The sequence below is a fragment of the Vipera berus genome (genome assembly GCF_964194415.1).
Source record: "Vipera berus genome assembly, chromosome: 15".
Lineage (NCBI taxonomy): Eukaryota > Metazoa > Chordata > Lepidosauria > Squamata > Viperidae > Vipera > Vipera berus.
In genome coordinates, this window is record NC_138218.1 from 12486612 (window position 1) to 12512636 (window position 26025).

At 51.9% G+C, this 26025-nt stretch overlaps 4 protein-coding genes across 7 annotated transcripts in view; 2 read left to right on the plus strand and 2 right to left on the minus strand.

Annotated features, from left to right (window-relative positions):
* Nucleotides 1–2841, minus strand: part of GRIN1 (glutamate ionotropic receptor NMDA type subunit 1) — a gene marked incomplete at its 5' end in the record, with an annotated part of 28169 nt that extends 25328 nt beyond the window's left edge. For both annotated transcript variants that reach the window (XM_081339751.1, XM_081339750.1), the window contains one exon: nt 2593–2841. In XM_081339751.1, coding sequence (XP_081195877.1) covers nt 2593–2841 — 249 coding nt within the window. The remainder of the gene's footprint in view (nt 1–2592) is intronic.
* Nucleotides 2842–3216: 375 nt separating this feature from the next.
* On the plus strand, nt 3217–12911 carry LOC308674775 (cholesterol 7-desaturase nvd-like; the record flags this gene model as incomplete). Its single annotated transcript, XM_081339510.1, has 9 exons — nt 3217–3301; nt 5021–5200; nt 5298–5543; nt 9498–9686; nt 10212–10390; nt 10729–10854; nt 11418–11537; nt 11735–11911; nt 12411–12911. 9 exons carry the CDS (start codon nt 3217–3219, stop codon nt 12570–12572), a joined length of 1464 nt encoding a protein of 487 aa, XP_081195636.1. The 3' UTR covers nt 12573–12911.
* Nucleotides 12912–13167: 256 nt separating this feature from the next.
* Nucleotides 13168–15298, minus strand: POLE3 (DNA polymerase epsilon 3, accessory subunit). Its single transcript, XM_081339752.1, has 5 exons — nt 15228–15298; nt 15033–15107; nt 14857–14942; nt 14507–14625; nt 13168–13753 (listed from the first exon to the last, which is right to left on the minus strand). Exons 2-5 carry the CDS (start codon nt 15096–15098, stop codon nt 13530–13532), a joined length of 495 nt encoding a protein of 164 aa, XP_081195878.1. The 5' UTR covers nt 15099–15107; nt 15228–15298; the 3' UTR covers nt 13168–13529.
* Nucleotides 15299–15348: 50 nt separating this feature from the next.
* The window catches only part of RGS3 (regulator of G protein signaling 3), a 44723-nt gene continuing 34046 nt past the window's right edge, over nt 15349–26025 (plus strand). The window contains exons 1-11 of one of the 3 annotated variants that reach the window (XM_081339747.1): nt 15349–15466; nt 16230–16411; nt 17152–17332; nt 17595–17694; nt 18575–18702; nt 19095–19173; nt 19706–19794; nt 20456–20660; nt 21080–21143; nt 21237–21346; nt 21905–22013. In XM_081339747.1, the coding sequence (XP_081195873.1) occupies nt 16246–16411; nt 17152–17332; nt 17595–17694; nt 18575–18702; nt 19095–19173; nt 19706–19794; nt 20456–20660; nt 21080–21143; nt 21237–21346; nt 21905–22013 (1231 nt within the window). In that variant the 5' untranslated portion in view covers nt 15349–15466; nt 16230–16245. The other 2 variants (XM_081339748.1, XM_081339749.1) reach the window with 2 other exon arrangements.

A 26025-nucleotide genomic window follows, 5' to 3' on the forward strand; every position in this document is an offset into this window, starting at 1 on the left:
CAAATCAGTATTTTATTATCTACTAGCATGATTTGAGAGATAAGTGTTATCCTTGGGATAAAATTCTGGCGGCTGGTGGTAAAATCAGCTTCACCGACAGGTGCCCACCGGATGTTTTGGAGTAACTCCCCCGGGGTAGGAGACTGGGGCAGCCGGTGGAGTAGATGCTTCCTAGCACGGATTGCAAACTGCCCTGCAAGACAAGCGTCAGCTTTCCTGAGGCTGTTTTGCTTTCTGCTGACTTGCATGAATCTTTCCAAGGCATTCGCAGGGTCAGAAGGAGTCCCTATGGAACAGGCAGGCTATATAATGTGATTTATTTAACTGCACATTTAGTATGGAAGTATAATTTCTCTCCAAGGGCTGTTTCAGGTGAAAGAGTCAGTTGAGATTCTGGAAAAGAGAGGGAGAGGGGGGGGAGTTGCAAGGGGAGCAGGCAATGCAAGAAAGAGGGGGAGGGCTGGCTTTTCTTCTCTGGGAAAAAAATTGGCCCCAACCCAAAGGGAAGGGCTGTTCAAATCCATGGAGCCTGTGGGTAACAGCTAGCATTTGCTTGACCGTCCAGCAATGGGCCGAATTAACAAATGTATGCCGATTTTTTCTTTCTGTGATGTACACTATCCAGCTGCCTTTGGGGAACCAATTTTGAAAATAGTCCCCAATTAGCATAATACATAAATTAGGTTTAGAACTACCTGTGATCATTGTAATGACTATTGACCAAGTTAAACCACTAGTTTATCCAGCCCATAGGCAGATTGCAGGATTATAGGAAAGCCTTTGATCTGAGTCTTCCCGTGTTGGAGGGAAGGCGTGTCATGGAGAGCAACGGCTCTGCTCATTTTTCCAGTTCCCTGTAAAAAAGGCGAGAGGCCTTGCTGCAGGAGGCCAAACCGGTGTGTGTGTGTGTGTGTGTGTGTGTGTGTGTGTGTGGCTGAGCGATGCTGAAGCCTTCACCAAAGGCAGTGCCTGCTGCAGTCATAAGTCGTTTGCAGAACATCCCGCTTCTTCGCCCTGCAAGCATTTCCTGGTGCTGCGTGAAAGACGGGCATCTCCTTCCCTGCCTGCTCCCTTCCTGCCTTTCCCATTGCCTCCATCTGCTGCTGTGATCGTCCTTCCCCCCCTTCATTTAAGGCCCACCGAATCAACCCTTCTGACTGGGTGCTTGTGAGTTGCTCAGGAGCAGAAGGGGGGGGTCTGCTGCTCCCACTTGGGTTCCCTAGCAACCGGCCTTCACAGGCATCCTGCCCAGAACATGGGAAGGCAGAGGCGGCTCTGCTGATGGCCTTTTCCTTTGGGGATTTCTCCTCCTCATCCTTCTTTAGCCCTGCCTATATATTTTTAGAGTTTGCCCCTTTGCTGCCATTTGGTTCTGTTATTCAGCTGTGAGGCGAGGAACTTCATTTCACCAGAGCTGCTTCTTTGAGCCAGCCCTTCTATGGTATCTGGCTTGTCAGATCCTCGGTGATGGCATCTGAGCCCTCCTGGTCCTTGTGTTGGATCCTGGCTCCACAGAGGGCCTCTGCTGAGTCCCTTCTGGGCTCTCTGGGCCTGCTAGCTGGGTTTCAGGGCCCGTGGAAGCAAAGCAGCCCTTAGGTTTTGAAAAAGAAAAGAGGCAAGAGAGAGCCAGGTTGGGATTCAAGGCAGGCAGGTAGTGACTGTCCAGTTAATCTGCTCTTTTCAGGGTGGGGGAGCTTCAGGAATTGCACCCAATTGCCTTCCCCCTCTTTTCCTCTTGCCTGCCTCTACTGTGGCTCTTGTGCAAAAAGGGGGGGGGAACAGCAAAGGGGGGCAAGCAAGCTTGTGGACACAGTTGGCCCGAGGACAGTTGCCTGGAACAAGGTCCCCATCCTCCTGAGAAGAAAGCCTATTGGCCTTGAGGGCACATTTCGTGTCCCCTTAATTTTTAATCTGGTGTTAAATTTCTGGACTAAATTGTCTAAGAGGGGAAACTGTCCACCTGAAAACCTTTAAGGGGTGTGCATGTGTGTGCGGGCGTGATTTTTGGGTCCTTCCTCCCCGTTTGTGAGAAAGCTTGTGTTTGTGCCCACAGAAGTCCAACTGCTTTAGGTTGGGTGTGCACACCAGGTTCAAGAAGGCAGGGAGGCCTGGGGGGGGAAGGGTTTTTGATTGGGGGGAGTGCTTGCTCCCCAGTGATGCCACGAAGCTAGTGAGGTTGGCGGGCAAAGTGCTTTTCCCTTCCCATTCGGTGGCTTCCCTGCCATTTCAGTCCCCCTCAGCTGTGCAAGAGCCGCCCCCAGATGCAAGCACATTCACATACCCGCCTTGGCGCATTATGTGAGCCAGATTGATTCCCCCCCCCGTCCTCCCCTCCCCCCCCCCCCGATTTTTCTCACGCAGCTCATCCTGGGGAGGGCGAAGGAGGGCTTTGGGATGGTTTCTGGAAAGGGTCCCACTGCCGCCGCCAGCACCACCAGCACCACCCTGCCCCTTGGCTCCTGAGGCTCCGAGGCGTTGCCCCCTCTCCCTTGCTTGCCCGCCTGTGGGAGGGGAGGGGAGAAGGGCAGGGAGGGAGGAGCGGGCGAGAGGAGGGTGGCCGGGCCCTGGGAGGGGGACCGGACCCGTGCCTACCTGGCTGGAGATGAGGTCCTCGCAGACAGAGAGAGCCATCTGGATGGCGTTGGGCTTGTGGGTGACGGAGGTGGCGTTGAGCTGGATCTTCCAGGTGCCGTGCCGCTTGTTGGCCTGGCTGATGGCGTCGCGGAAGACCTGCTCGTGCTTCTTGGTGCTCAGCACGGCGCCGATGTTGATGATCTTGGGCTCGCAGCCCGCGCGGGCCACCGAGAACCAGAGCAGCACGGCCAGCAACAGCAGCCGCATGGCGCCCCGCGCTCCGGGCGAGCCGCTCTCCGCGGTGCTGAATTCCCCCTGCGGGCGGGCGGGCGCGCGGGAGAGGCGCCCGGCGGCTCCGCCAACCTGCCACTGCGGCAGCCGCGGCACGTCGACTCGGGGCGGGGGCGAGGGGGGCGAGCGAGGGAGGGAGGGGCCCCGGAAAGCCAGCCCCCACACGGTCAAACCCCCAGCTCCTGAGGGAGCTCCCACCCCCACTTTCCGCAACAGCAGCTTCTGGAAGATAGCCCCCCTGCCCCCCGCCCCCCGAATCTGAATAGAAGAGAAAGGAAGTGAGGGTGGGTGGGTGATCACCTTTTGCGAGGAAAGAGCCACCTAAGGCAGCCCCCCTCTCCCCTCCCAAGGATGGAAGTCCATCCTCCGTCTCTGCAGCTTCCCTCTCCCCCCAGCTCCAAGGACACCTCCCTGGTTCTCACAGTCCCGAAAGCGGGTGACCTGTTTTTAGGCGAGAGAGAGATGCTTCAGCCGGTGGGGGTGCAGCCCAACTGAAGGAAGGAGGGATCTAGAGGGAGGAGAAAGGAAGGAGGGATGAATAGACTGGCTGCGGAGGAAGGGAGAGGATCTAGTAAAGCCAAAGAGGATGGCAAACAGGTGGACAGCTCACCAGTGGGGGGGGGGAGGGAGGGGAGAGAAAAATATTGGGCAGAACAGCTGGGCAGTTTGGAAGCAAGTGGACAAGGTAGGTCTTCTTCCTTTCTCAGGAGAGGAGACTGTGAAACCCCTTGAGGCTCTAAGCCCCCCTGGTAAGGGGGGGAAGGAGACTTCCCTGCAGTGATAAGAGTGCTGGGCAGGAGTGTCCTTGTCCCTGGTGGGCAGTCCAGACCGGGCAGCGGTCCGAGTGTTGCTCGACCTGGCCACTCTCCTCCAGACTGTGCAATGGGACTTTCCTGATGCTGATCCCTGCAAGAGCCACTGCATAGTTCCCCAAATAGCAGAGCTATTCCTGGGTGGCTGCTTAGGAAGCGTCCCGTGGCTTCAAATAAAACGGGGGCAGCCTCTCACTCCTTAGGGGAACCACCTAAACTGGACACCCTCTCGCTTCTAGTTGTAACAAATGCTGGTTCCTTATTTATTCTCATTTAAAACACCTTCAAAAAAATGCAGGATAGGTATTCCACCACTTTCCTCTTAACAGCTTTTATTGCCACCAGCAAATTAAAGGTTTTGTGAAGAAGGAGAGAGGCAGGCAGGCATTCAGTATGGAAAATGGCAAATACTGCTAAAGTGACCGGTGGGCATGAATTCCTATGTATATCTTCACTTTGGCACCCACAAATCTCGATAAAGATTAAGCCGACCCTCCTTGTTCAGAACAAAAGAACTGAATTGTTTTCTCTCTCCAGCAGCCCCAGAATCCAGCAATGCAAACCATTCCTGGTGAGGTCTTTAAAAAGTGCACGTTGCTATAGAAACACTTCATTATGTGCGTATCCCACATCTTCCAAATGTGCTTTGAGAATGGGAATGAAAATAACAATAACAACACTAAAGCAAACGTGGGGGAGGGGCCGCCTTGCTGCTTTGAAAGCGGGGCCAGGAAAAACGAGGGCAGTCAGGTCAGGTGGCTGTCCGCCCCAGGAGCTTCCGGAGAAGCCGGGCAGTTCCTCAGAGGAAGCCGGCAAAGGGGCAGGCTGCCCTTCCTCCCAGGTGCTGAAATGCCAAATGGGGTCGCTTTGCCCACCCACTTATGCCAGGGCAGGCAAGAGTCTGCAGCGGGCTGCCTGGGTGGTCTGTGTTGAGAGGCTCTCAGATTCGGTGGGAGACGTTCCCCCCTCCTAAGCAGAAGAGCCTTGGGGGGAGGGGGGAGGCTTCCTGAGCAGGCATTTTCCCTTCATCTCCCCACTGTCTCTAGGTGGGGATGGAGTGGGGGAGGCAACAGGGAATATGTAGTTTACAGATTAATACTTGGACCACTTGGCTGGGGAGGGGCATCTCCAACTTAGCCGCTGAAACGTTCTCTGCAGAAATTAGGGGTGATGAGGGGACCCCTTCGGTGACTGACAGAAGGCAGGGCCACCTTTTCTAATATTGCCAGTCCTTCCCTTGACCCGACAAGAGGTTGATCGCCGACGGCCACCCCGTGTGCTCCTGGCTTCGTTTGGCTCGAGGGGGCCCGTGCTGCAAGAGGGCCTGTGCTGCTCTCTGGTAGGGCTGCTAGTGGTGGAGAGTTCCACTGGCGCGTTTAGCCGCCCACTCCTTGCGGGTTGCCGAGGAGGCCGGCCCCGGGAGAAGTGGCTGAGACGGGCCGCCCCCGACCCGGTCGGAGCTATAAGAGGCGCGAGGACGCGCTGCAGTCAGACGATCCAGGATGAGGCTGGTGGCGCTCCTGGTGGGCGTTGTGGCCGCCGCCCTCCTCTTCCTCTTCCTCTTCCTCCTCCCGCCGCCGCCGCCCCTCTTGCTGCTGCTGCTGCTGCTGCCGCCGCCCCTGTTGCTGGTGGCCGCGGCCGGCGGCGGCGCGGCGTGGCTGGCGCTGCGGCCCAAGCGGCTGATTCGCTCGCTTGACCAGGTGGGCTACCTGCCTGAGCCCGGCTGGAGCCGCGCGCAGAGCGCTGGCCGGATGCGCAAGAACCGGCGCGCCGGCCGGCTCCTGCCCTCCTACCCCAATGGCTGGTTCCGGCTCCTGGACTCAGCCGAGCTGGCGCGCGGGGAGGTGCGCAACGTGGCCGCGCTGGGTGAGTCGCTCGGCGCTCCGACGGCGCTCCCCGCCGAGCGGGAGGGAGGGAGGGAGGCGGGCGGGAGCGTCCCTTGAGTGGGCCAAAGGGCAGGGGGAACCCTTTCCCGCTCAGCTGAAACGTGGGACTGGAGCCGGTGGGGTCTCGGAGCAGACGCAGAGCTCCCGACAGTCCGGCTAGGGTAGTTCCGAGGATTGGGGAGCTGCACCCCTTAATGGGCAAGACTGACTCCCCCCCTCCGCCCCGCTTCCTCTGCCCTGTCGGCCTTCCTGCCTTGGTCCAGCTGGGCTTTTTAAACAAGAGGGGGACTCCAGAAGTGCCAGTAGGGGTGCGGGAGGGAAGGTGCTGGCCGAGAGATCAGCAGATGGGGAGAAAGTCGGCAGGTGAGCGGCCACTGGGCTCACTCGGCCCGACTCGTCTCACACAGTTGGGGTTTTTTGGGGGGGTGGGGGGGAAGGGGAATAAAAGGCAGGGAGATTCATTACATTTGCCACCTAATGATACTCTTAGGAAGGAACCAATAAGTGAATAAAAATACCAAACCCAGGCTAAACATCTGACTCACTGTGCAACAAGCCAAAATAATAATAAATTGGGCATAGCTGATGAATTGAGAAATCTTACTTTTTCCTTCCGTCACTAATGTTCTGCGGATCTGGAAAAATGATTTTTGTCCTTGAGCTATATTTTTCAGCCTCTAGGTGGCTGCAGCTGTACTCAGAACAGGTGGGTCCACGGAGGTGAATGCTTAGCTGGTGGATGTGTGCCAACCCCCAGCAACCTAGATGGAGTTTCTCCGGGATGAGTTGTCCCCATCCTGGTTCTTCGCTGTTTTAATTCAGGCCATCCGCCCGATGGAGATGGAATGTGCCCACTTGGGAGTTTGCTCAAGGCCAGGGAGCCTGGTTCTGCTTACACAAGACTGCGTGCTTTCCCAGGCCCAAATTAATAGTAGCCATGGTTTATATTCATTTTTTTAAAAGGTAGATCTTTTATCAGTTGGTAAGAAACTCTGGGTAGATTCTAATCACTGCCTTCTGAACATGTGCTCACTTGAACTTGAACTCAGGTGAACTTGGGCTGTGTACATGGGTGCGGTCATAAACGTCACCCCTCTCCTTTTTAACCTGCTCTCCCCCAAAGGGCTGCTATCGGAGGCGGTTCAGTTATTTTGTGCTCCTTCGTAAAAGTGGCTGTGCCCTTTGCACCAGAGTACAGGTGGTCCTTGACTTACAGTAGTTCACTTAGTGACCGCTGAAAGTTGCAATGGCACTCAAAAAAGAGACTTATGACTGTTTTTCAGTTGCGACCTTGGAAGCATCCCTGTGATCATGTGATCAAAATTCAAACACTCGAAACTGGTGGTCCCCTTTTGTGACCTTCTGACAAGCAGAGTCAATGGGGAAGCGAGATTCACTTAACAACCAGGTTACTAACGTTCAACTGCAGTGATTCACTTAACAACTGTAGCAAGGAAGGTCATAAAATGGGGAAAAACTCGCTTAACAACAGAAATTTTGGGCTCAGTTGTGATCGTAAATAAGAATTCCACACACGCACCAAACGTATTTCCAAGGTTGAGGATGCAGCAAGTGACAGAGAGGAAGCTTCTAGATGAGGAGAGGTTAATTATAATCATAACAGTAAAGTTGGAAGGGACCCTGGAGGTCATCCAGTCCAACCCCCTGCTCAGGCAGGAAACCCTATACCATTTCAGGCAAATGGCTGTCCAGTCTCTTCTTAAAAACTTCCACCAGTGTCGGAGCATTCACAGCTTCTGGAGGCAGGTTGTTCCACTGGTTAATTGTTCTCACTGTCAGGAAGTTTCTCCTTAGTTCTAGGTTGCTTCTCTCCTTGGTTAGTTTCCATCCGTTGCTTCTTGTCCTGCCTTCGGGTGCTTTGGAGGACAGCTTGACCCCCCACCTTCTTTGGGGCAGCCCCTGATATACTGGAAGGCTGCTATCATGTCACCCCGGGTCCTTCTCTTCAAGCCAGTCTAAATGTTTTCACCACCCACCAATACATCTTCAGCTTGCTTTAACTTGCCCGTCAAAGGAGGAGAAACTCACTTTTGCCTGGGGCCGGTTCCTCAAAGAGCTTCTTCATGAAACACCTGCCTAAAGCCATTCCTCTTGGCACCAGGTGAGATATTGTAATATTTTAATTTACTCTTTTGAGTAAGACCTTATCTGATATGTAAGATTAATAATAATATATCCTGCCTTTGGAAATAATCCAAGGTGGCAAACATGCCTAATACTCCTTCCTCCCACAACAATCCTTTGAGGTGGGCTGGCTGAGAGAGAGGGATGGGCTCACGGTCAGCCAGCCAGCTTTCGTGGCTAAGGCAGGACTAGAACTCACCGTCTCCTGGTTTCTAGTCTGGGGCCTTCACCACTTGACAAAACTGGGTCATAGTCCTCCCTTTCCATTACACGATGCAGGCACATCTTGAAGTGTTGAAAGCTTCTGCTCCTGCATCACAACGAACCTCTCTGAAATAGCTCAAATTTGCCTGCAGGTTTTGTCTTACCACAGTAAAGCCATCCAGAAATCTGTTATGTTTCCTGATCCATTGCTTTACATGCTCTCAAATGTAATCCACAAACTGATTTGTCTAGGCAGAACCCAACATTGTTCTTCCGCGCGTGTTATTAAAGATGCTTTGGGACTCAGACAAGGCCAATTGGTAGAGTTCATGTGATTTTGGAAATTAATCAGCCATGTTTGCAAACAGTGCTTAGAATTCTTGATCCTTCACTCCCTCTAGTTGGTAAAAAAGGCCAGAGGCCAAGGAGCTGGCAGGTTCTCAGGGTTATTTTTTTTTATTAATCTGCCCTTTGTTCTTTTTCATATACAACTCAAGGTGGTGAATACAGGAATGCTTCTTCCCCCTCCTGTTTGGCCCTGTGAGCTGAGTTGGGCCAAGAGAGAGTGGCCGGCTCAAAGTCGCCCAATCGGCTCTCCTGCCTAAGGAGTGGCTTCCAGGCTGGCACCTTCGCTAGGACACCAAACTGGTGTAGCGACCTCTTGTGTCTCTTTCTCCAATTCTTTCCCCCCTGAAGCAGAGCAAGAAAAGCAGGTTGGAGGCAGAACAGAGCAAAGGGCCTCTCCGCTTATTCTTCTTGTTGCGTTTTGCCTGAAATTGGGCCCTAGAGTAGGAGGTGTTTCCTTAGGTAGGGCAACCTGGGCTAAATGTCCTGGAACTGTCCCACCCTTCCCACTTTGTATCGGGTTGCCAGCCTCTTTGGGACTCACAGACAGCTGAGCTTGCTCTGGCTGAAGAGTCTCTCTGAGAATTTCGCTCAGTGTCAAGAGCATAACAACTCCCGAGGCACCTGGGTGGGCCCACGGCCAAAATTTCTCAGCTACTGGAGACTTCTGGGACCCAATCCACACATCTAGAGAGCAATGGTTGGAGAAGGCTGGAGAATTGCTCTGTGCCACACACCTTGCAGTGTCAACTCCAATCTGGGCAGGGGGCGTTGCCAACATTTTCTGCAGTAATTGGGACTCCTGGATCTTCTTCTGATAAGTGAATCGTGCGGTCTTTTTCACCTCCATGAAGGAGTTGGGAGGCCTGTTCGTGCTCCTAAGCAAGTGTTTCACACACTGCAATTGAAACTGACCCTGGGTCAGGCAAAGAGAAGGTTCCTGTCCCTCTTGAGGCTCTGGAGAGCTGCTGCTTGCTCTCTAAAGCGGCCTTCCATGCACCAGCAGCATTTCCAATCTGCCTGTGAACTCGGCCTCCCACCCATGGATTACGGTGCCCAGGCTTCCTTTCCACCACCATCTCTAAGCTGGTAGCTACTACAAATTTTGTAAAGGATGTGCAGGCCCATCTCACTGGTTCGTAAAAGAGGTGTGATCCTAACCCGCCTTGTGGAATAGATGCTGGGTTCTTCCTAGCAAAGAGAGAAAAGCTTAACTGTATCGTTCTCTTCGCGCACACAGGGGAACAGTTTGCTGTGTTTCGAGGTTTGGATGGGAACGTGTATGTTCTGGACGCTTACTGCCCACACCTCGGAGCCAACCTCGCAATCGGTGGCCACGTGGTGGGCAGCTGCATCGAGTGTCCCTTCCACGGCTGGATGTTCTCTGGGAAGGACGGGAGCTGCACCAAGATCCCATATACCAAAAAAGGTGAGGGGGTGGCCTTTTCTGTGGGGGCTGAGGGAAAAGCCCCAGGGAGTTTAGGCTGGACATGGCCGGCTTAGCGTTTCCCTGGTGTTGCAACCAAGAATTTTCCTGAAGATCAGGGGAGGGCCTTTGTCTGCTTCGGTGTGTGTGTGTGTGTGTGTGTGTGTGTGTGTGTGTGTGTAGGTAGCGCCCAGCTTCTCATTTTGACTTTCCAGGGCAGGAGCTGCAGGTGAGCCCCGCCTAGCAGCAGGGGAACCAGGATGCATTTTGTTTCTCTAAAATCCTTGCTAGAAACGTAGCTCGTGACAGAGCTCCAATTTTCTGGCACAATTTTATTTGGCTTCTTGTTTTTAAAGCATTAGCAAATTGCTAAACCATTTTGGTCCTGTTTTCAGCGTACTCACTGGGTGAAATAAATGAACTCTTGGCTTGACGTCAGTTTGTATGCATCGATAATGGGAAATCGGAGAGTCCATAAGCTTGTCTCCTTCCCTGGCTTTTCACTTTCTCGGGCTCTGTGTCTTCTAGTGCCTGAATTTGCAACAACCAAAGTTTGGCCATCGTGTGAAGTGAACAACATGATCCTGGTGTGGTATCATTGTGATAGCACAAGCCCAGCATGGCAAGTCGCCGAGCAGGAAGAGGCATCATCGCCCAACTGGGCCTTCCGGGCTGAAACGGAGCACTTTGTTAGCGTGCACATCGAGGTAGTTTGCACCGCTGAGGAAGGCCAGCGGAGGCGCCTTTTCAGACCGAACCTGGGCATTGGGGACTCAGGATAGGGCAGCGTGGGAGGGGTGGGAGGAATGCAGAGAGGCGGTTCTGGGGTTGGGACGCCCGCCTTTGGTGGCCTCGCACAGCAACTGGCTGGAAATAACAGCCGGGTGTAAACGGGCCTTCTCTCTTGCTTCTCAGCTGGAATCGGCCATCACTTTGCCGTCTGAGTGCCTCTTTTGGTGCTTGGGGAATGACATGCTTCTGCTTTGTCTCTTGCCAAGCAGGGCCCTGGCTTGGTAGGCGAATGTTTCTTTTCCCTCCTGGGCAGGAAATTCCAGAGAATGCCGCCGATGTAGCCCACCTTTCCTTTCTCCATAGTCCCTCAGTCATGAGTGGAAATGACCTGCGCTTCACAGACAACCACCGCTGGGCATTTTTCAAGCACACCTGGGAGGTAAGGTACCCCTGCAGGAGTAGATTTGCCTGGGTCCACTTCAGAAATGCCACCTGCCATAAGCTCAGCAGCCGGCAACTGGTCCCAAAGGTTGCTGAGCTGGTTCGCTCTGTAAAGTCACGGAGGCTGCGCTGCAACTTAAACATGATCACAAGGGAGGATAGGGTAAAGCTGCGCACGTTCCTGTGTTTGCAAGGCCAGCATTAAACACATGCAAAAAGCCTCAGCTACTAAGCGAAGGAGGACAGGCGTGGAGACTCCCTTCTCTGTCCTATTGGAAGAGATTTGGTGGTGGGTAGCAATAGATCAGAGCTTCGTTGGCAACAGAGGTAGCAGGAGTGAAAAAACTCCTCTTGGCAGTCCCCTCCCCCCCACCCCACCCCACAGGACTGTTTGCAACATGTATGGGGAAGGGAAGTTTATCTTGGTCCCTTTTGGGCTCAAAATGTCCGTTTCCTCCTGCTGTAAACGTGGGCAATGCTGGGCTGCTTCTAAGCAGGGCTGGCGGAGGCTTTGGGGCCAAAGCAGGAGCGTTGCCAGTCAATGCAGTGTTTGTTTCCCAGGCAGAGTGGCAGCCCGAGCCGGAGCCCAACGGACACTGTTCGGTCATGAGTCTGACCCACCACGTGCTGCTCTTTGGCAAGCCCGTCGCCTTCCTAGATCTGCATGTTTCGGCCAGGCAGGTACAAGCTCCCCTCCTTCCAGCCTTTGCCCCAAGTCAAGGACTGCATTGATTATTGCGATGCCGAGTTGGTTGCCTCTCCCCAAGAAAGAGAGAAAGGCTTGTTGGGTTTTTTGCCTAATCCATATCTGGTCCAAAATCAATTTGAAGGGGAAAAAATGGACTCTTACCGGGATGGTTGCGTCTTCTGCTGTTCAGGTCGGTCCTGGGTTGGTCTTCATGACCCTCAGTCACGCTTTCCTGGGCAAGGGGCTGATCATTCAGACCGTCACACCTCTAGAGCCGGTTCTTCAGCATGTGGTCCACCAGATCTACTTCCCGCGCAAAATACCATCCTTCGTTGCCAAGCTGATACTATGGGCTGAGAGGGTCCAGGTGAGAGGAGCTGCAGGTGGTGGTCCTGGCCCCTCAGGGCTGCTGAGTGAGGGACAGGGAAGTGCAGCTGTTGGGGGAGGCTGACAAGGGTCTAGGTAATTCTGCACCCCAAAAATAATTGGGCTTCCAATGTCCCTTTACAGAGCAGACTGAATGCATTCCATATTTCTATGGCTGCATTTTAGAGTAGAAATGTAAATTTGAAACTTTTGCAAAACGTGGGGGAGGGGCCCAAGTTGCTGCAGATTACCTTGTGACTGGGAGGCTGCCTGTTCATTAACTCAGTAAATAAAATAGATGAAATGGCTTAAAGCAGCAACAGCAAAGTAACAGCCTCTGACTCATTGAAGCCACCCTCTTTGCCCAAGGGTTGAACAAAACACAGTGGACATCTTATATTTTATGATTTTTCTTATATTGTTCCACGTATTTTAGGCAAAAGGTTTTGTTCTTTTGTTGCCTCCTGACCCTTTGTCTTCCTCTCTCCCTCCTGAACCAGTTTGAGCGGGACATGATGATCTGGAATAACAAGAAGTTCCTCTCCAAGCCGCTGCTGGTGAAGGAAGACGCCGCCATCCTGAGGCACCGGCGCTGGTTCTCCCAGTTCTACAGCCAGAACAGTTGGAAACCCAAAGCCCAGAAGGGCCAGCTGGATTGGTGATGACCCCACTAGTCTTAAGGACCCTCAATACTACTTCTTCCACTTGCAGGGTCCATGAACTCTTGCGTGTGGGAGTGAATCTTACTTTGGGGAGCCAAGGAGGTTCCTGGGGCAGAGAGATGGGTGTGAATTTGGCTCATGTAATACTCCGGAATCAGAGGTGATGGCCTGCCAAAGAATTTGGGGCCCCCCACCCCCAAAAGAAGACCCCAGCAGCTGTTTTTGATGGTTCTCAAGAGGGCAATGGGATCTTTTTGTCTCTTGACAACATTGCAAATATAAACTGTACCTTAGGCATTGCTTTTAGCCTCAAGTGCCCATGCTAGGTTAGGGATATTTTGCTCCACCATTGGAGCAAATGCAGGGCCAGCAAGGACTGTCTGAAAAGAGATTTGCTGATGGGAGGAAGCATCCGGAAGTCAGCCAGGTAGGATTTTCTAAACTCTCGTCCTTTTTGTTGCGTGAATAGAACAGGAGCAAACTGGAACAACTTTTCTTTGTCTGCCCATTTTTTAACAGAACAAAATAGGCAAAAATAAAATGCCCAGAAATAAAATTTCTCCTGCTCAGCAGAGCATAAATCAGTCAAGAGAGAAAGCAGTTTTGCAAATATGACTTTTAATTACGGTAAACCCCGTTCAACTAAATGCTGAAGAAATACACATTGAGTGTGTGGAGAAAGTCCAACTCTCTCTAAGCCAAAATCAGAGCATCACCAGCACCGCAAGGAGAGAGAAGCAGCGCCCCCCCCCCCAGCCTCTGCAGCCCAGAGGAGCCGTGGGGACGTCACAGCATGCCAGTCTTTCCTTCCACCTGGGGAGGGGAGGCAGGCGGGAATGTTCCTGAGGTGCCCCCAGAACCAGCTGAACTGTTTTCAGCATACAAGGGGACAGCTGTGTTTCCTTCCATTGACTTTCTCCCTTCACTACCACCCTTCCCCCCCCCACCCCCAGCAACTCAGCTCTCCCTTCCTTCCTCTTCAGTTTGCTGCTGCTGCTCCTCCTCCTCCTCCACCTCATTTTGCTGCTGCGTTTCCTCCTCCTCTTCCTCCTCCATTCTCTCTCCCTCCTCATTTTCTTCTTCCCGATTCTTATCAGGGTCTTCAGCATCTTCCTTCTTCTCTCTGTCTTTTTTCTTCAGCTCCGATGCTCCCCTTTTGCCCTTCTGCTCATTCCTGTAAGCTGGAAGACCAACACACAGCTGTGTTAAACACACCGTCGTGTGCCAAAGCAGGAGACAGATGGGCGCTGTGCCTGCTGCTCAGCATGCTACTGAGTCAACGTGGTGCAAAGAAGAGCACAGTGGATGTGGTGCGTGAGAGCTGTTCTCAGGGGTCGAGGCAAAACTATCGTGCCTCGTTGCAGCTTCTGTGGAAGTGTGGCTCCGTAAAGAACTATGAGTGGATCCCTTGTGGGGGAAGTCAGTCTGAAGAGCTGAACCCTTTCTTTCTTTCTAAGCCGTTTCACAGCAGTCATTTTCTTAGAGCATCTCAAAACAGCGGAGTCAGTATTCCAGCAATAAAGCTGCCGGGATGAGGCAACAAACTTTTGAGCAGGAGAATTGGGGCAGGAAGAGTTTAATCTGGTTCTCTGCTTTTGATACCAAGTCATATTTTGGTATATCGATACCTTTCTTAATTTCATTTTGGTTGAAAGAATTTTTAAACAGAATGGCAACTTTGTTTAGAAGTTTGCACTGGCCTTTGGCAAAGAAGAACAACAACAACACTATGTTGTTGGAAGGGACCTAGGAGGTCATCTAGTCCAACCCCCTGCTCAGGCAGGAAAACCTATCCCTTTCAGACCAGTCTGTTTTTAAAAGCTTCCAGTGTCGGAGCACTTGAGTTTTACTTTAAAGACGCAAATGAAGGGAAGGGAGGAGAGTGCGGAAGGCCCAAGGGGGCCGCAGGCGGAAAGGCAACCAGGCGCACTTGCCTGCTAAGGATTCCCTTAGAGGTCCCACGAATCGCTGGAACTCCATTTCCTCCATAGCGGAAATAACATCTCCGGCATTCAGCGTCTTCCTCTTCCCCTTTCTTGCAAAGTTGTTGGCGCTAATTTAAAAAGACGAAGGCAGATAAACATCACACCCCCCGCCGTTACACGTGAAAGTTTTCCACCGAAGGGGAATCGGACAAGCCCAGCCGTCACTCCTTTCCGACGGCGCGCTGGGCACGGAGTCGACGGGCCATCCTGGCGAGCCAGAGTCTCCGCAGCAGCGCGGCGGCTCCCGGGGGGTCCCCGACGGCGCTCCGCCCGCCCTCCGCCCGAGGCCTCCCACTCACCACGAGGTGGCGTAGAGCACGAAGACGCTGGCGGCGCGGGAGATGGCGCTGCGCGCTTCCTTGGAGACGTTCACGCCCTCCGGGAGCTGCGGGGAGGGAATCGGGCCGGGTGAAGGCGCCCCCCCCCGCCGCCCCCCCCGCCCCCGCTCCCCCCCCTCGCTCCCCCGCTCGCTCACCGCCTCCTTGATGATCCGCGCGACGACGGCGTTGGGCAGGTTCAGGTCCTCCGGCCGCTCGGCCATCCTGCGGGCCTGGAGGGAGGGAGGGAGGGCGGCCGGTGAAAAGAGCGCCCTCCGCCCCCCCCCCCCGAGGCCAGGATCGGGGAGCGGCCCCCCGCCCACCCCCGCCCCCCCCCCCCGCCGGGCGCTCACCGCCGGGCAGCTGGAAAGAGGCGCCGAGCCAGAGCGGTGGCCGTCGCCCCCCCCTCGCCCGGCATGCACCGCGCCCGCAGGGAGGAGCCATTGGCGGGGCTGGGCTGGCTTTGCAGAAGGAAAGGAAGCGGACGGGCCGGGCGCCATTTGCGGGGCTCTCTCTGCCCTTCCGGCGCGGAGCACCCTGGGAAACGAGGGCGGCTTCCCGTCGCCTAACGACCGGGTGGGCGCGCCGGCGGGTGGGCTGGCGTCGCGGAAAGGGGCCCGAGTCGGCCTTCTGGGCAGAGAGGGGCGGCTTTGACGGTTTCGGAGGGTGTTCGGACGCTGTCTAGGAGTTTCCCCCGGGCCTGGAACTCCCTTATTTCCTTCGGTCGCGTCCCTGCGGGTTTCTTGGCCGGGTTTTTCGGAATTGGTTGCCCTTGCCGCCTCCCTGGGGCCGAGGGAGAGTGACTGGCTCAAGATCCCCAGGCTGATTTTGTCCCTGAGCGAGAGGATAACTCGGGCTTCCCGGTTTGTAGCCTGGTCCCCCACTGGGACCGTGGCCAGAACAGTAATAATTGCGATAATAACCCCTAGGAGGCTTCTTCCAAGAAGCTAAAGGGGAAGGGTGTTCCCCCCCCCGTCCGCCCCCCATGCGTGCTTAGACAACACGTGCAATAATTTAGGTTAGGGTCTAAGAAGCTACCGCCTCTCCTCTTCTCCTGGTGCCGCCTTTCCTATCACACTTAAAAAGGCGCCCACTGCAAGGGTCATCCGAGAGATCCGATCAAAATAAATCCCCTTTTTTGGTGCCTGTGCAGCAGTCTTGCAGTGAGAGATGCCAGCTGAGCATCCTCAAAGCACAAAACGAACTTTGTGAGCAGTCAGTCAACACTGGATTATACTTGGAAGGGAAGAGCAACTGTGGTGGTTTTCAGAAAGATATTGGAATTTCTGAACACTAACCTCATAATCCGCCGCTTTGGAGCAGTTGTTTCACTTCGTTTTGTCCTTCCATTGCAGAAAGTTGCTGACAGCAATGGGGACAATCAATATCGGTGGCCAATGGGATGAAACCGTTTGCAATATGATCGCTTGTCAGCATCCGCCTTGCTGGGAGTCTATGCGGAGAATCGAAAGTGGACATCCTCACCTTTTGCTGAAGAACATAATCATTCCTGGAAGAGATTCCCCAGCATCTGAAGGTAAGAAGCGCTCTGTAGAAATCAGGGGCCAGGCCACTAAAGTTGACTGATAGACATTTTGTTCCGTTCCTGGCCATGGAATAAGAAAGAGCTATATAAAAGGGGGACTGAAGTAAGCGTAAATATACCTGTGGGTGATGTGGCTGGCATTTTTTCCACAGGTCTTTCGCTTTAGGCAAATTTGTTTGACTTGAAGTTTTGGGGAACATAACCCTAACAAACAAAAAGTTTGTACAAAAATTATGTTGCAACACATGCTTTATCATGTGTCCAACCTGCTAGAAATTTGCTGATCCAGCTGTTGGACCCTCGTTACTCTCTTAAATCTACCTCTGGCCACGGTAGCGTGCTAGGTTTCATAGCCAGTGTTGACTAAAAACCATTCCACAAAGGCTTAATTGGAGCAAGCAGGTTGTTAACAGTTTGAAATACAGATTGACTGCTGCCCAAATGAAAATCTGTATTTCAAACATTTTGGGAGATTTTCTTAAGATGGATACTCTAAAGTAAGATGTGTTCCTAACATCATCTTTTGATATAGTTATATTAAATAATATACTTTAAGTTATGTGAATGGAAATCTCTTTTCTCTTTATTGTTATATCAATAAGCAAATGTGGCATTGGATTCATTGTTGTTATGCTGACAGTAAATCAGCCAATGCCCATGAAAGAAAAACCCCACTCTGGGTTTCTTTGTTTGTTTGTTTCAAAGTCTTCTTAGCTTTCTCCTTGTTTCAGGCAAACTGCCAACCCTGAAGATTGTTGACCTTCCCTTCCATTATCCCAGGAGAGAAAGGGTTACATGTGTTGGAAGTTTTGATTCCAGCTCCAAGATAATTTCCAGTAGCAAAGAAGCTAAAAATTGCTTTTCAAATTCTACTCTGGATGATGGTTGGATACTCCCCATTTCGGTATTGAGGTCAGCAAATTTGGTTTTCCTCCACATGTGTTTCTGGGATGATAGGCATAGAGCAGCATTATGTAAGAAAGCTACCACCACCTCCTCCTCCTCCTTCCTCTTCTCCCCCTCTCCCCCCTCCCCCCCAGCCTATGCGAGATTTTTTTTCACAGCATCCATCTAGTCAACATCTGTAAGTACGCAGAAACAAGGTAGAGTTCTTGTGCAGGCTTTGTGTCTTCTGCGTGGCCTCCATTGTGTGTCTCCTTCCTGTGCATTTCAGTTCAGAAAGGAATCCTTTCCCAGGTCTGAACTCCAGAACGGCATCTCATTCTCTCCACTTCCCACCAATAAGGTTCACCTGCTTGAGGCAACCTGAGAAGGCCAGTGAATTCAGTGTATTGTTTGGAAGGGGGGAAGCAAAGGGAGGGATATGCTTTCTTGGGCCTTGAAGAAGGCTCCATCCAGACCATACTCGGTGCCCAACTGCTTCACATTTCTTGCATCCTGTGTTCAGCATTGCAGCAAAATGCTGTATGTCCTGCAATGAAATTAGAGGAAACTTTGCCAATTGTGGCCCCTCGGGGAGTCCTGTTCATTAAGGTGAGGGTGGATAGCAATAGCACCATCCCATATAGCCCTCTCTGGGCAGCTGACAGAGTCAGCCTGTCGCCCCCAACCACCTGGGTCCTCATTTTACCGACCTTGAAAGAATGGAAGGCTGGTTCAACCTCGAGCCTCGTCAGGATCAAACCCAGGCTGTGGGCAGTTTGCCTGCAATGCTGCGTTCTGATGCATATTTTGCCCTTCTGAGCTGCTGAGTGGGGCTGGAACTGCCATTTTAAGTTGGCACAGTCATGTGGTGATGTGCTTTATGACAGCATCACTTAGAGGTGGAGTTGCGAGTTCCAGTTATTGTAGTATGAGCAAGGACTACTTGTAGTAAATAAATATTTTCCTTCTGAGTTTATAACTGCTTGTAATACAGAGCTTATTATCTCTGAAATCTTCTAAATCATTAATGAAACAATGTAGACAAGTAGCAAAACCTTATTTTCACTGTTGATAAACAATCTCTTGAGGCGCTCAGCTAACCAGTTAGCCCAGAGAGCAACCGAGGCAGAATCCTGTGTGCCTTCTGGAACTACAGCTGATCTTGGAACTGTTAACCCTTGAACAATCCAGCATTTGTTCCTGTTGGGATCCCCAGCTCTTCTTTTGCCAAATAGTAAAGACTTGTTCTTTTTCCCATGGCCATGTTAGATGCAGGTGACAGATCCCGCTGAGTTGGTGGTGCACAGACTGGGTTCCCAGCCAGCCTGTGGAAACACAATTGTCCGGTGGGTTCCAGACATGCGACCCAGATTCCTGCAGTCTGAAAACGGAAGAGTGTAAGTGATGCCATCAATATAGATTAGCCGTCTTACATTGGGGATTGGGTGTGAACAATGGCTGCGATCCGCAGGACGTTCCTCTGCTCGCTCACTTTGGCCGCTGCATATCTGGTTCATTCTGTCGTCGTTGCCTTGCAAAACATTTTGTAATAATTCCAAAGTATTGGGGGAGCCCTGTGTTCTTACGGGAAGGAGAGGTGCTTGCTAGTGAAGACCCCGGCTTTAATTAAGGCAGCCTAGTAATTCTGCTGCTGCTCTTTCCTTCCTTAGAGAAAATTAGGAGGTAGGAGAGGTTGTTTTGTGTTCAGTGTTGCAATAGTTCTCTTTTAAACTGGTGTTGAATCGCTGTATAAGAAATCAACTGGGCCTTTTTTTCCTTTTTTTTTTAGACAGGCGCCCCCACAAAGAATATGTGTGAAGGACCTTGCTTTGGAAAGCCTCCTCTCTCTGGAGGATCATCAGGGGACTGTGAGTTGCCCCTAGAGGGGGGGCGGGGCTGCTTTTTGTTTGCTTGATTGACTGCTCCTGCCCCATTATTTTACCCCTATCCCACGGCTGGCTCAGGAATTCTGGGAGTTGAAGCCCACGAGTCATAAAAGAGCCAAGGTTGCCTAGCCCTGGCCTAGCCCGAAGGAGAGGAATCTGGCAGGCAGAGGAGGCATTCCTGGTCTGGACTGAAGCTTGGAAGCTTCCTGGGGCTGCTGGTAAAGGCAGAGATAGGGGCCTCTTGAGATACAGGGAAGAGATCGTCCTTCCAGAAATGTCTTGGCAAAGGAGATTAGCAAACACTGAGTAGAATGGCGGAGCTGAAAGAGAATACGCAGCTTGCCCCTTCAGGGTGCCTGTTCGGTGGCATCCCTTTCAGCTGGATCCCAGCAGCTTCTGACTCGAGGGCGATTGGTTTGGGCTTTGGGGAGCAGCAAGCGCAGAGCTCTGCATGGGATTCAGGTGTGTTTGGGGTATTTCTTTGCTTTCTGATTTGAATGGTCTCTTTTTGCAGAAAAGAAAAAAGTCAAATAAAGTTCCTACAGGGGGTCAGCCTTACTTTCATCATTTAAGGCGGAATCAAAAGTCTAACAATAAATCAAGGTCAGTTTTAAAAAGCAACCTTTATTATACCAGTACAAAAAGTTTGGTGTTGTGATTCAGGTGCTGGCATGAAACCAGGAGATGGTGAGTTCTAGTCCCTCCTTGGGTATGAAAGCCGGCTGGGTGAACGGTCACTCTCTCTTAATTACTGTTATATTAAACATTGCTACAACTCATTTTTAAACAAATTAAACTGCTATCACATGAAATCAGGGTACAATCTTTCCGTTATGCTGATAACTAGTTTAAAGGAAAAAGTGTAATACTTGAACCACAATAATTTTAAAAATAAGAGTCATACCTACCTGAATAGGAAAAAAAATCATATGTGAGGTGGATAAAAAACTTGAGTATAAAAAAGAAAGACAGAGGAAGCTTTCCCTTTTAAAGGTTTAACTTAAACATTTTAAAATGCTACTTTTCACGGGACTCCCCAGGCGCTAACCCTCTTATCCAAGAAGAGTTTTACTTGGGTTGAGGAAGTGGCCCCACACGGTATCTCTTGAAGAAGGTGGGCCGCGCCCTTTTCACTTTGCTCCAAACTCTTAAGAAAAAGACAGGTGCATCTTTGGTGCAGGGAGAAAAAATGCCCTCACTTCTGTGCTCCTGTTTTCTGGGAACATTTGGGAACGAGGAGAGCTGAGCTCGTACTCTGCCGCAGTTCTGTAGGCCATCAAAGAAATGCGGAGGACAGCCTCCTCAGGAGAAGGCAACACCCGGCACCCGCTCTGCATCTGTTGTTACAAAATGAGGAAGGTGTGACTCAGGAGCGCAGAAGAGGAAGGGCGCTGCTGGGGACCAAGGAGAAATTGGCAGCCCCCTTTATTGTGCAAAAGGCGCCCAATTTTAACCGGTCTGAAGCTAAGGTAAGCAAGACCCAGCAGTGCGATGGCGATCGTATGTTTTCACTGCCTGGCCCGAATCTGATTTTAAAACGCTCACCTACTGTGGTCTAGGATATCCTCAGCAAGGGGCTGCAACCATCCTAGCCCAGAGCCTGGGAGAGGAACCGGGTCTTTCATGGTGCTTTGGGGGCCTCTTGCTGGGTGTGATCAGTGACTGGCTTTGCTCTCTTGTTTGTGTACTTGTGTCTCTGCCTTGATTGTGTACTTGTTTGTTTGGGGGCTGTGAGCCACACAGTCAATTGGAGTCCAGTGAAGTCCTGGAGAGAGAGAAGTAAAGGGACGGGAGGCAAGGCCTTCTGACTGGTTCTCCTAGAATTTTTCCCTGCTGGCCTCTGCTGCGGTCTCTCCCTGCTTCCCTTTCCACCCCCTCTTTTCTTTAGGTCCCCATGAAAGACAAAGATTCTGGAAGAAGCCTAGGCCGCCAGCCCAAGATCGTCTCAGGAGGTTTGCCTGTTTCCATTCTGGCATTAGGGCTACCTGAATGTAACTAGAAGACTTTGCAGCCAGGACTGATTTGCCTCTTCTGACCGGCCACAGGCTCACTGGTTCTGCGGCGCCCGATAGTAGAGCAGCTGGGGGATGGTGGTAACCATCAAGACAAGAAAGGAGGGGGCCTCCTTGAGCACAGCCAGATGCCCCCAGAATCTGTAAGTGCTGCTGACCCTCCAGTGCAGAGTCTCTAATGTCCCCCTCCCTGCCCCTCGCATGCCCAGGTATGGCTCCCCCATCCTTGACTGAGTGGAGGGAGAAGGCGGCCAGGCTCTGGGGCTTTGGGAAGTGCAAGAGTTGGTTGTCTGAAGCCCCCTGGACAGGCGGTGGGGTCTGCCACGGAGACTAGCGGTGGCCTCTTCGGTGGTGGCTGTTTGTGCAGGATTGAACCCCACAGTCGCAGGGGATGAAAGTGCTGCAATGAAGGGAAGCAGAGGTGGTGGTGGAGGGCGCTCTGCAAGGAACCCCTCCCCCTTCCATTGTCTCAGCATGGGCATGTTTCCAGTCCTGGATCAGGGGGACCTTGGGCAGCTCTTTCTCCCTCTCCTGCTCTCCGCATGAAAAGAGGCAGGAGACTCGGGTCATTTAGCTGTTGAGCTGTTCCTTTCTTGATTCTTTTATTCTTTTCTGTTGCTGCTTTTGGTGCCCCCCCCCCAAATTTTAGAAGCATTTTTGGGAAAGTACTCTGTTTAGTTTTGTGGGTGTTTTTCCTCCAGGCTGCAAGGAATTGCAAGCTGCAGACGTCTCCAAGAATTTTTGCTAAGAGAAAATCTTGCGTGAAACTTATGGAATATAAGAGCAATACGGCAAGGCTGGGCATGGAGGGTGAGTGTGGTGGACTTGTATTCCAGGGGTCTGCCTTATGGTGTAGTTGAAGCCTAAGGAGCCGAGGCGATGGGAAGGTCCAGCATTTACCTTTCTGTCAGCCCCCCTTGGCTCACCCCCAGCAGAAGCCCCGATGTCTCCCCCCGCCCCCTTGAGCCAGCAAGCTCTCCCGCCAGCTTGTTGGTGGGAGAGTCCCACATGCTGGCATGTTTCCTCCTCCTCCTCCTCCTCCTCCACAAGGTAAAGCACCCTGGAGGTAAGAGGGCTGCGGGGCTGGTCTTGAGAGTAGCCAGAAAGGAGTGGCAGAATGGTTGCAGGGGGTTGTGTTCCCTTCGATTCAGGGGGCGAAGGGGAAGCCTAGGAGGCTTCTCTGTTTCCCATGGAACAGCAGTGGAGCCAAATAGTACAATATTTCTGTTTGGTGTATGAAGATGATCAGCAGAAAAGGCCGTTGCTGGGAAGGGCCTTCACTTGGCGTTTTCCATTTGACTTGGTGAAAAGGTAGCTCTGGAGCTGGCATGGAGACTGTTTCACGTACTAAGTAACCACAGTAAAAATGGACAAAATAAATGCTCCAAATGGTGGCCAGGTGCAAAAGAAAGGGAGCCAGTGATCCCAAAGGTCTAAAAAGGGCAGTAAGCCATTTAACCAGCAGCCAGCGTACAACCAAAGATCGTGCAAGCAGGGCGGGAGTTCATTGATGTGGCTTGGCAGATAAATTCCCCATCTCCCTGGAGGCTCGGTGCAATGCAGCGAGTCCCTTGGCTTTTCCATCCCTGCCTCGATCCTTCTCGAGGGGGCCCTGAGATGCGCAGGGACCCGTCCTTGTGTCGAGCACGCCTCTCGCGACAAGGCCGCTGGGCTAGCAGCCCTTCTCTGCCTTGAGTTGTTGGGCTTCACACCAGAGCTCTGCAGTAAGTTCTGGCCTGCAGATGCTGCTGCTTCAGGGAAGGCTTACTTGACCAGAGACTCTCACGGGTAACTTGGCTAGATTGGCTTCTTTATTGCAGACAAGAAGGAAGTCATACACAACCAGTAGAGCAAAGAAGCAAAATCTTTTATTTCTTTTCCTCTCGCCTCTCTGAGTAAAGGGGTTTTCTCAGCTGGCAGCAGTCATGGGATCCCTTTTATAAAACTTCTCTGTCCTGACGTTGCCCTATTTTGGCTTGATTTTACTCAGGCTGCGATCCCTTTGCTTCCTGCCTGCCGAAAGCCGAGTTCAGGTACAGGCAATATTGCAAGCATCTGGCAAGCTGGAAGGAGGCCACGCCGGCTGAGAGAGACGCTTCAGACATCAGCAGGGAGGCTTGGCCCAAAGAAGAAGACTCTCGGGAAGCCTCCGAGACCTTTGCTCCGCTGCAGCCCCCAGGCCCCCCTCCCCCTCCTCCCTCTCCCTTCCTCTTTGAGAACAGCCCCAGTCCTCCCCCTGGCTTCACTTGAATGCAAAAGGGGTGGGGAGGGAGGCGGGGACTGGGTAATCTGTAGCCCAACTCCAGGGATGGTTCCTTCTATTTTAAAAAGGGGGAGCACGCTCTTGAGGTGACGACCATTAAAATTCCTGCTTCCCCACTTTGTGCCTCTCTGAGCCTTGCCTCCAAAGAACAGCTTTTTCTAATAACCCGAAGGCGGGACGCTGGACGGCCAGAAGGACAACGTGGGCTGTAAGTGGGCATGTGCAGCGCTGAAGACAACTCGGTTGGTGTTGGTGCTTTGAAACAGAAGGTAGTTCAAAGGCCACGGGCAGGAGCAGACGGGGATGTGAAAAGGAAGAGGGCTTGGCCATTTTGTGGAAACGTGCGCTCATGCGAGACTGGATGCCCTCTCCACACACATCTTCCTCGGCGACAGTCCTCCCAGAGAAGTCAGATGCTTGCGCTGCCTCAGAAGCAAGTCTGTGGCAGATAGGAACATTTTGTCTGCCTTCCCAACTTGCCTCAGTCACACAAAAGCCCTGGAAGAAAGGCAGTGCTCCTCAGCTGCGACAGTCAGCAGAACCAGGTCGCGTCCAGCTCCAGAGGGCCTTCCGAAGGCAGCAGAGATGGCCACCGTCCATTCCTTTCCCCTTCTGTGAGCAGTGGGGTCCTTTTGCAAGGAAATTAGAAGATGAAGGGTGGTTTTTTAAAAAAATAATTAGTTTATTTTGAAATGAATAGATCTTGGAAATTAATATTCAGGGGTCCCTAAGCTTCAGATTCATGAACTAAATAATTTAGTGTCCCTTATAAATACAAGCACTCCTTGGGAGAAAATAAAAGCCCAGTGATTCTGCCCCTCAGCCCTGCGTCCCCCCCCCAAAGGCATTGGCCTTGTGCGCAAAAGGCAGCCTCCTGGCTGGTGCCTGGGCTTCTTCACAGCAACCTTCAAATGACGAAGCTCTGCTTCTCCATAATCCTCTGCTTTGGGTTACCTGTTGTAAATAAAACTCAGGTTGGTTCTTCCTTCATTTTCTTTCTTGGTTTATTATTGTGGTTCAGAGGTCTAGATAATTTTAGACAATGCTGTTTGTCAGTGAGTACATCTAAAGAAACCCCGGCTCTTTCTGTGTGGAGACAAGACCCCCAGTGTTTCTGGCTTTGATAGTCCCCCTGGGTGAAACGATGGCTTTTCTGCCGCAAAGGCAGCGTTTGTGGCCCCACCAGGGAGATCTTGAAGAAGGCGAGAGGCTGAGAGTCCAGAATTGTAATCAACCACAGCAGAGTGGATTTCTGTTGCTACAATGGCTCTTTGGGGCAAAGTTTGTTGTTGCTTGTGGAGTTCTCTTGGCAACCCTCAGAGAGAGCGGCTCCTCCCTCTCGAGGTTAATCTTGTGTTCTCCCCCTGCCCAGCTTTCATCCACAGCAGCTCTACTGGGCCTCCGTAAGCGGCTTTCTCCAGACCTTTCTCAAGGTGGGTGCCTGGTGGTTCCTTTACAAAATGTTTGTCTTGTTTTGAAGTTGCCTTCTGGGGAGAATGACCAGGTCGACACTGAAACCAACCATTTGCCTACTTGTCTTTTAAAAAATGGGGCCAAGAAAGATCCAATTCATGTTTTCATATGGTAAAATGGTTAATTACATCTATGAAATAGCCGGGTTTAGCTTTCCCCAACACTTTAAATAAAATACGCACAATTTCTCCCAAGTCTTTGGGCACAAAGTTGTCAGGAGAGCCCCCGTCTTTTCCTCTTTTCCTTTACAGTCCCAGCTTGCTGCGTGCTTCTCCTGGGACATCTTCAGAGAAAGAAGGGAGAACAGTTTGGGAATATGTAAATCTTTAGGTGTTATTCTGCAGTGTGAACCACCCTCACGAGATACTGGGAAATGAAAAGAATTCCAGGCTGCTCATTTAGGAGATATGTAAGATCCAGGGTAGGATTTGGGCAAAGATGTTCTGTTTGTCAGGATTGAGCTTTAACAACTGGTGCATTTTTTTCTTTGTGGGCTGTAACAGTCTGAATAATTGTCTGCAGCTCTGGATTCGCTCTCTTGCATTAGATCGATGGTGCTGGGCTGTCTGCTGAGAAAGTCAGAAGTTCTGTGCGTGGCGGGTGCTGCCTCTCGCCCCAGGCAGGAAAAGACTGATGAAAATACCGGCCAGGGACGGGATGGGAAGGGAGTTTGGTGCGTCTCTTGATTTAAGAAGCTCGCTTTATTCACACTTACTCAATGAAAGCCATATGCTTTTTGCATCTGATATTCTAAAACGGTGAGGTCGTTCAGACCCTTGATGCAGCTTTCTCTTGTGGCCTCTGAATGTGAAAAGCATTTCTTCTGTGAAACTATGCCGGAATGGCACTTCACAATAAATCTAGCGTTCTGTTCTTACATCTCCAATGCTGCTGGCAGCATTGTTCAAGTTAGAAAGGAGAGCTTTTCCAGCAGTGTGCCAAAGCAGGAAATGGCCACGGTTTGGGTGGATTTTGAAAGGGACGAGGCGTGTGAGCCAAGTGAGGGAGTCTGAGGCCCCGTGGTGTTCAGAGACCACATCTGGATATGCCACTTCCTGAGTTTTGGGGCAGCAGTGAGAGAGATGG

Coding starts and splice junctions, on each gene's coding strand:
- POLE3 (XM_081339752.1), bottom strand. CDS start 15,098: ATGGCCGAGCGGCCGGAGGACCTGAACCTGCCCAACGCCGTCGTCGCG. Junction 14,943..15,032: donor CGCGGATCATCAAGGAGGCG/GTGAGCGAGCGG, acceptor CCCTCCCCGCAG/CTCCCGGAGGGCGTGAACGT. Junction 14,626..14,856: donor GTGCTCTACGCCACCTCGTG/GTGAGTGGGAGG, acceptor TTTTTAAATTAG/CGCCAACAACTTTGCAAGAA.